The sequence below is a fragment of the Curcuma longa genome, chromosome 11 (genome assembly GCF_044706935.1).
Source record: "Curcuma longa cultivar G26 ecotype Majalengka, Jawa Barat chromosome 11, ITB_CL_G26_1.1, whole genome shotgun sequence".
NCBI classification, from domain to species: Eukaryota; Viridiplantae; Streptophyta; class Magnoliopsida; order Zingiberales; family Zingiberaceae; genus Curcuma; species Curcuma longa.
In genome coordinates, this window is record NC_133871.1 from 20,615,326 (window position 1) to 20,623,669 (window position 8,344).

Here is an 8,344-nt window from a genome sequence, read left to right on the forward strand (position 1 = left end):
AAGTCACAAGAGCCAGCTCCGTAAATAGAACGCAATCCATGATACAACCAACCTTCATTCAAGACTTCTAGAATATAGTTTTGTCAAATGGAAAAGGAAAAAAAAATAAAGAGAGAGAGAGAGAGAGATCAAAGTTAAGACCAACAGAGCAATCTGTGGCAATTAAGGCAGTAGGCACTGTCTACTGGCAAATATTAGTACAAAAGCCACTCAAAGGTCTCAAACCAGAACTTCATTCTGTGGGTTGCATGCAGCCACAGCCACAGCCTACTCATGCGCCTATACAACACTGGAAGTAGCCCATAAACTTCTTCCTCCCCTGCACACACCATATTGGCAAAACGTGGACAATGTAAGATCACAATAAAATTAAGGTTTTTGTCTGCTTCAGGAAGTTAATAGATTAAAAGCCTAAGCTCTATGTGAAACCACGTGCAGTAGTTGTTTAAGCACTTCATTTTATTGACCCAGGGATTGAGTCAATATGACTAACTAGGATTATCATTTTTTTTAAACACTTCATGAAAAATTTCTTCTGTCTGCAGCTGACATATGATGATATAGTAGGTACGAAAAAAGGTTGCTAGATAGGTAAAGATAGATATGTCTTTCAATCTCAGGGTTTAGAATGCCAGAAGATGACTAAAATCTACTTTAATGATTGACAAACTTTTTCTCAACTGATCTGATAGCCAGGGTGTACAACTCAAAACAACAGAAAGGCATTCACTAGAATAATTAGGAGCCATTTATTTTGTTAAAGTGATGAATGCTAAGCTTTTAACCGGAGAAATGCTGTCTTTTACTGTCAGGAACTATGAAATGCTTGTTGCTGTACTTGGTCCACCAACCATAAATTTCACAACAAAAAGCAAAAAACAAAAGGCAGGGCAGCTAGCTCTACATCTGACCATCAATCAAGGAGAGAAGATACCTTTCACTCTGTTCCAAACTGGTAAATAAGCCACGACTCTGATCAATCTCTATCAATGAAATCAATGAATTACTGTAGTTTTTTGCCTGTCGACCACCTTTGTCATCAAGTCTGTGCCTACTTCCCTACCGCACATGAATAAGCACATAAGAACATGGTCAAAGATATCTCTCTTATCAGAATCACCTTAGCTCATGATCGAAGCGGGAGGCAAAGAAGCCCTGTGGACTAAACTGTTATGAAACACCCCAGTTCTTTTAATGGTTCCAACCAATATCAAGCTGCAATTCTTGTAAAGTAAAATAGCCACTATCCTAATGTTCAGAATTGGGCTATTAATTTCTCATCTTAGACTACGATTTTTCTCAAGAAACCCTTTTTTAAGAAAGCTTCTCACAGCCAGCTTTACTCCTACTACAAACCCTAGCTATTCAAGTTGTAGTCCGTCGTTCACTATTACCAGCTAGCTTTCGCAATCACAAGATCATTTTTTTAAGGTTTTAAGAAATCACGAAGAGCAATATAATCAAGAAAACTGAAATTAATACATTAACACAAAGGGATTGAGGAAGAGGTAGAAAGAAAAATATACCGAAGGGGAGCCGTGATGGTGGATGGGTCGGTGGAGTTGGGGAGTGGCGGGATCGCTGCGGCGACAGCGGTCCTCCTTGCCCCCCTTGTCGGCGAGCTTGTTGAGCTCCTCCTCGTTACCGAGGCTGGCGCGGGAGGGGTTCTTGTTGTTCTTGCGCATCTCTCGGATCTTGGTGAAATCCATGGAGTAGTCCGGCACGCCGTTCTTGGAGTCCCATTCCCCGAACGCCGGCACCGACATCCACCCACTCGCACCGTGACTCTCCTGGTTTAACAACAAACCGGCATCAAAAGCGAGGGAGAGGCGGCCAGAGAGAACGAGAAAGAGTAAGAGAAAGGTACCAGCTTGGAATCGGCCATGGCGGTGGAGTGGATCTTCTCCGCGCATTTGGAATTCGAGAGCAGGTTGAACCGATTTATAGTGGACGTGGCCATGTGCCATCAAGCCGGGGATGTTGATCCAACTCCGGCTCATGAAACCGACCCTGAGCCGGTTCAATCAGTCGTAGAATAGAAACCGCAAGACAAATTGGCCGTATCAGCCGGTTGGATGGTTAGTGCGGCTCGGTTGGATCCCACCACCTCGTGGACCGGTGGTTCAATTATTATCAATCGCGAGCGGTCCCGTGGCAGTAAGAATCAATCGACCGACCGACTGACCGATTTGTTTTTCTTGGTTCGGTCTGACGATTCCACGTGGTGGTTGGAGAGAGCCGATGAGATTGGCTGGCGTTTCCATCGCTAACGACACTTGAATCCAAATGCGACTGTGCGTTTGGTTTAAGAATTAGATGGTTATTATTAGAGAATGAGATGAATGAAGAAGAGAATATCAAAATAAAAATTGCACAAGGAAAGAAGGAAAAATCAGAGAAACCAAAGAGTAACCACCTCTTTAGATCGAACAAAACAATCACAAAAGTCTCATAAGCATTTCTCTTCGATATGAATTCTCCATCACAGCAAATGCGAAGTAGAAGTTGCAAAAAAACACACACACGAGCAAATAAATAAGCCTATCAAACACGCACTAGTTTAAATGAAGTAGTTATTTCACTTAGTGTGTACTGTGACTGGCGATACGATCGCAATGAGGACCCTATCAAGCTGCTGCTCGGTGCAGTAACGGAAAGGTTACAATTCATTGGCGACTTGGCGATGCGCCGGCAGTCTTACGTCGATCTTTTGGCAGCGGATACACTGTAGACTTTGGATCTTGCAATTGCTCCAGTGAGGCTAACACATCAGACATCCGAGGACGACGTTTGGCATCGAGAGAGATGCAATGCAAAGCAAGCAAGGAAACTGCATGGGCTCCTTTTTTCGTGTATTGGCCTTCCAGTCTTGTGTCCATGATCCGGTATAGTTTTCGCTTGTCCCCTAAACAAGGCCTTGCCCATTCGACGAGCTTCTGCTCGATGCCCATCTTTGATTTGTCAATGGCCCGACGTCCCGACAAGAGCTCCAACAATACGACTCCGAAACTGTAGACATCAGCTTTCACTGAGAGTCTACCTGTAAATATTGGATTTTTAGATATATGAAAGGTCAGTTGATCACATATCTGAATGACTATTTGAAAGACGTTTTGATCAAATATACAACAAACCTGTTGCAATATATTCAGGAGCTGCATATCCATGAGTACCTATCACTTGAGTTGATACATGAGTTTTATCTCCAGTCGGTCCAGCTTTTGCTAGGCCAAAATCTGATAGCTTAGGGTTAAACTCCTGCAAAAGAAGGAAAAGATAGAAATTTATTGAAACACATACTCCATGCTCTGATATGATTTAATTTACCCCTTTTATCTCCAACCTTATAAACAATACATTTCCCATGTGTTACTAACAGCATACCGAGTCAAGGAGAATATTTGAAGCCTTGAAATCTCGATATATAACTTGAGATTCTGCGTCATGCAAAAAAGTGAGTCCTCTAGCAGCTCCAATTGCAACTTTGATCCTAGTTGCCCAAGATAGCGGCTGAGCGCCTCCTAGAAGCACCCATGAAAATGATGTCAGACCAGATTTTTCAAAACAGTTGAAATATGGCATCATTCTCATATTAATAATTTCAAATGTTAATATAACAGATGCAAGCATTTAAGCAAGAACAACCAGGAGAAAAGAACATGGTAGGACCAATTGCCTAGCAGAAGAATGTGATCTGACAAACAATATACTAAGTTTATGAGAATTTATAGAGAATTTATATTGCAAACCTAAAAATATGCATTATGGTAAGTTCATTATCCCTACTTTAATAATAGCGGTCCCCTGATCTAAACAATGACCAATTTCAAAGCAATATCATGATATATATACCACACTTTTTACGTACTTCTGAACAGGTGATTTTCCAAGCTGCCTTTTGGCATGAACTCATAAACGAGAAGTTTATTATCCCCTTCTGAGCAGTAACCAATGAGCTTAACCAAATTCGGGTGGTGAAGCTGACCAAGATAATCAACCTCCGTCTGCAATCGTTTGATAGCAATGGTCAACACACAGAAATCTTAACAAAGATTTTAAATAAAGAGAACTAGACAAGATAGGAGGATACAAACCAGCCATTCCTTGTGGCCCTGGAAACTTTCAGGTTTAAGCTTCTTAACAGCAACAACCATTCCACAGCCTGGCCTTGAAGCAGAAAAAGTTTGTTCGTCAATCCAACCTTTATACACATAACCAAATCCTCCTTCTCCTAGTAGGCCGTCAGATCGAAAGTTCCTCGTGGTATTCCTCAATTCATTGAATGTGAAATTCTTCAACTGTGAAGATGACAAAATTTCACCTTCAGTTCTTGGTGTAGGAAGAATCATACTGCCTGGCTTATCAGTGAAGGATTGCACAGATAAAGTTGAAGGGATTGAGTATGCTGTCCGACTTGAGGAGACTGAAAATAGACTTCTCTTACTGCTAACAACTTTTGAAGAATCTGTTCATTGTGAAAGATGGGAAAATAAGGAAATCTTGATACTACATGTGTATCATTTTACTGAAAACGAAAGTGTAACAAACAAGGAAAAATTCCCTTTTAGGACAACACAAACAGAAAACAATGATACACATCTAGCTAAGAATGTGCCTAGCTTACTACATAGGATATAGTTAAGATCGTTTAAATCATCATTACAATTGGCAATCCATATAAATTAACCAATTTTACATGCCTCATCCATAATAATGAAGCATAATTTAGTAAAGAGAATTATTGATGCTTCTTCAGAGATTTGCTCAAGGTTTAAATGTTTTGCTTATGATGATGCTGTACCATTTTTTTCTCATAGCTTGTCTCGTCCAAACAATTATCTAGTTTTGATTATTTAATGTAATGCTAGGATCATTTCAAACAACTCTTTGATGATATTAAGCAACTAAGGTCTGATAAGCAGCAACTCTTCGATCATACTGGCACTAATCAGATTATGCAAACCTATTGTACCAAACAATAGAGAGAAATACAAAATGAAAAAAAAAAAAAGGTAATGCCAAGGCTACTGTGCATATTTAACCTTCAATTATTAGAGCTAGAATACTACAAGTGATATGGCAGATTCCATCTGTGTTCATAAAACAAGGCTTTCTCAACAGTACTGATTTATCGAAGCAAGCATCCTATCATCAAAACACTGATTGCTTAATTCCTCTGATATATTAAGCATTTTCCCTTGCTAAAAATACTGCGATGCATTGATTATCCATCTAATTTAAAGGTTTTCCTCGAGAAACAAGCTTTTTACCAGCTAAATCAGAGAATCCTCAAGGGAGAAAAAGGAAAACAAATGCGGATGAATCAAATTTTGCTCCCAATATCCAAAAAGGAATCTATGTATAACTAGTATGACAAAACTGCAACTCTTGTCGAAAAATTTCTAGAAAGCTAGCTGCGAACTCCCAAGAACTGATATCCGCCATAAAAGATACCTTCTTGAAGCAAAAGAAGCAACACACTATGGAAGAAATCCAAATAAGGAGGGAAAACCAAGGTCATAACGAGAAGTTTGATCAAAAAAGGCCCCCAAAAGAAGGTAATCATCAACAAGATCTCGACTTTAAGCAGAAAATGACTCACACGAGGCATCTCGAGGCGAGTGAGCACTCTCGACCCGCAGCGAAGAGTTCAGACAGTTGCCCATATCCTCCCCCACGCCAACAACAGCAATCACCTGCGCATCCACAAAACCCCCAGCTTCCACAAGAAGCAGGCGGCCCAGAGGTCCGTCTTTTCCTCGCAACCCGCTTCTCCGGCGTGAGGGGGAGCAGCTGAAAGAGGAGTGAGGAGACGACGCGGAGGAGCGCGTCAGGGCGTCTGGGTTTCTACAGCGAACGGAGGAGGCGAAGCAGGAAGAAGGGCGAGGTGGGTATCGTGGCGGCGTTACGGTGGCCGATACGCCGTCTCCCCGTTATATCGATTGGCCCTCCGGCGTTAATTTGAGATTCCCATTTCGAAAGAGACATGGAATATTTTTTATGCTTTTTAAATTTTCTAGAGATATATTATCTTTATTGTTACAATAGTGTATCCGACAAGTCACGTTTTAAAATATTCATCCAATTATAGGCGAATTCACGGATCATTCCCTTTCAAACTCCAAATGTAAGTATTTAGATATTTTACTTGTGTTTTTTTTTGACAATTCTAATTTCCAAACTTTTTAACTCCTAACCTTTTTTTTTCGAGATTTTTTTTTCTTCACTTTTTAATTTTGGAAACTAAAAATCTCACTTAAGTGGACTCGAGCATAAGCTAACTCTATCAGATCTCCCATTGGTCAAGATTCTCTACCGACAACCATCAGATTAGATTCGATATGGACCCAATTCCCCCGTATCCATACCATTTATGAATCTTCTTTAATTTCAATTACTATTTCTTCCCTTTTTTAATATATATATATATATATAAAATAAATTTTACCATTGATAAAAAAATATTTAAAATATTATTAGAACGATTTCTATAAAAAATTATCATAATTATAGTGGTTTTTTTATTAAAATTGTCATAATTAGTTAAAACAATTTTAATCAGAGTCATTGCAATATAGAACAATTGACTAAAACTACTTAAAATAATATTCTTTTGATATTTTTATAAAAACAAAGTGCTAAAAATAATAAGCACCTTTTTAATTTTTAACCTTAAATAACTATACAAACATAAATACACAAATTTCACCAAAACATATTACATTTTAGAAAACTTATAATGTAGAATCATCCGTAGAACTCATATGTACTTTTCAATTTACTGACAAAAAATTTTCATGAGATCAAATTAATATCTTTAAGATTAATCGGATAAGTAAAAATTAGATATATGAATTATCAAAAAAAAATTATTCCCGCTTGCTGTAGACATGAATGAATACAAGTCTGTACGCCGTCTGTACTGGGAACTAGTCACCAGGGCTCCCTTGGTCTCCTCCCAAATCTCCTTCGAGTCTTTACAAGATGCTCAAAGTCTGTGTCTGTTTTCTTTGTGACTAGGAAGCAAAAAAAGAAAAATGTCAACCTCATGACTTTGCTAGCTACATGGCTCTGCACTGAAAAATCATGGCTGCTTGATGATAGGACAGTTCCCGGGTAATAAGGGCAACGAGATAGCTAGCTCGGAGATGATGACTTACGCACTGCAAGGTAACCATCGTACAGCATTTCACTTCAATAAGTCGGATCACAAGAGTTGAACACCTTCGTATGTGCTTGCAAGCAAACGCAACATAAAGAGACAATCTGCATTCTACTACACTGAATCAATCCAGGCAGTCGCGCTTTGTCTCGTCCTAAACTTTCTGAAACGAAGAGATCGGTTTCATGACTTAAAGCATGTTCTCAGTTTCGCAAGTTAAGAATGGCCATAGGAAGAATGGGAACAAAAGCGATGCAGAGCTTTAAGCTGTACGATGATACAAGAGACAAGGAAAGAGTCAAAAGATACTTGAATCACTAAACAATTTCTTTTAACAAGGAGCATGAAAGCTTTTTAAAAGTTAAAAATTCTTCAGAGATACAGACAAAGGAGATGAGAATGGGAGGCAAGTCGATGAAAGAGACATCTGGTTAGCCTCTTACCAACTTCTTCAAGCATAAACAGCAATTCTGAAAATCTCACGGGAGATCTAGTAATGGTGCATTTATTTTGCAAATAATTCTAGAATATGCTTGTTGATCTTTTCGTTTGATTCATAAATGAATTCCTATGTCAGCGTTTTTAATTGATATATGTATAATAATAAAATAAGTCTCCTGCAGTAATTATTTTTATGAGGTAAGAAATAATCATTCTTATGATTCACAGTTGGTCACCACTAAGCTATCTGTTATTTATAAGCTAATTCAAAAGCTACTTTTTGACTAGGCTAAACTTTTCATGCTCTATCTGTTCTTTTCAGTCTAACACCAGTAAAGCAGTGCTCGATCATACATTGAAATGCTTTAGCGTAGTGGACATGATATTGAGATCGTAGCACAAGGCACTAACCTCTAAGCTGTGATGTCAGTTTTGTCCCCATCAAACATATGGCCCGCTCCAGCTGTTTGTGGAAGAACAGACAAGAAAGTCTCTGGTCCCAATATACTCTCCTGCAATCTAATTTATGAAGAGTAGGGCATCCTAATCTCAGACCGATGACTGCAGGAATAAGTTCATAGCCACTGCAAAAGGTCGTCAGCCAAGTGTCAAAGCAAAATTGATAACATTTAACCTACCAGGTTCACTAGGAAATGAACTGCCTCAGGAACAGCCAAAGGTTGATAAGAAAGAAAGAGGAACATGCGATCAGCAAAAGTCAGTAACCAGTCTCACGGTTCA

At 39.1% G+C, this 8,344-nt stretch overlaps 2 protein-coding genes across 2 annotated transcripts; both read right to left on the reverse strand.

The window, feature by feature from the left end:
- LOC141841823 (uncharacterized) lies at nt 1-1,905 on the reverse strand. Its single transcript, XM_074730019.1, has 3 exons — nt 1,868-1,905; nt 1,527-1,790; nt 1-319 (listed from the first exon to the last, which is right to left on the reverse strand). Exons 1-3 carry the CDS (start codon nt 1,883-1,885, stop codon nt 272-274), a joined length of 330 nt encoding a protein of 109 aa, XP_074586120.1. The 5' UTR covers nt 1,886-1,905; the 3' UTR covers nt 1-271.
- A 627-nt stretch (nt 1,906-2,532) lies between these two features.
- LOC141838518 (putative serine/threonine-protein kinase PBL3) lies at nt 2,533-5,935 on the reverse strand. Its single transcript, XM_074726023.1, has 6 exons — nt 5,603-5,935; nt 4,095-4,465; nt 3,869-4,004; nt 3,385-3,521; nt 3,135-3,258; nt 2,533-3,040 (listed from the first exon to the last, which is right to left on the reverse strand). Exons 1-6 carry the CDS (start codon nt 5,664-5,666, stop codon nt 2,667-2,669), a joined length of 1,206 nt encoding a protein of 401 aa, XP_074582124.1. The 5' UTR covers nt 5,667-5,935; the 3' UTR covers nt 2,533-2,666.
- Between the last annotated feature and the right edge of the window lie 2,409 nt (nt 5,936-8,344).

What these genes read in the sequence shown, in the direction of transcription:
- LOC141841823 (XM_074730019.1), bottom strand. An exon ending in ACCATCACGGCTCCCCTTCG is followed by an intron (nt 320 to 1,526) that starts GTATATTTTTCT and finishes TGGTGTGTGCAG; the next exon opens with GGGAGGAAGAAGTTTATGGG.
- LOC141838518 (XM_074726023.1), bottom strand. Translation starts at nt 5,666, where the DNA reads ATGGGCAACTGTCTGAACTCTTCGCTGCGGGTCGAGAGTGCTCACTCG. An exon ending in AGGGCCACAAGGAATGGCTG is followed by an intron (nt 4,005 to 4,094) that starts GTTTGTATCCTC and finishes AAACGATTGCAG; the next exon opens with ACGGAGGTTGATTATCTTGG. An exon ending in TCCTGAATATATTGCAACAG is followed by an intron (nt 3,041 to 3,134) that starts GTTTGTTGTATA and finishes CAATATTTACAG; the next exon opens with GTAGACTCTCAGTGAAAGCT.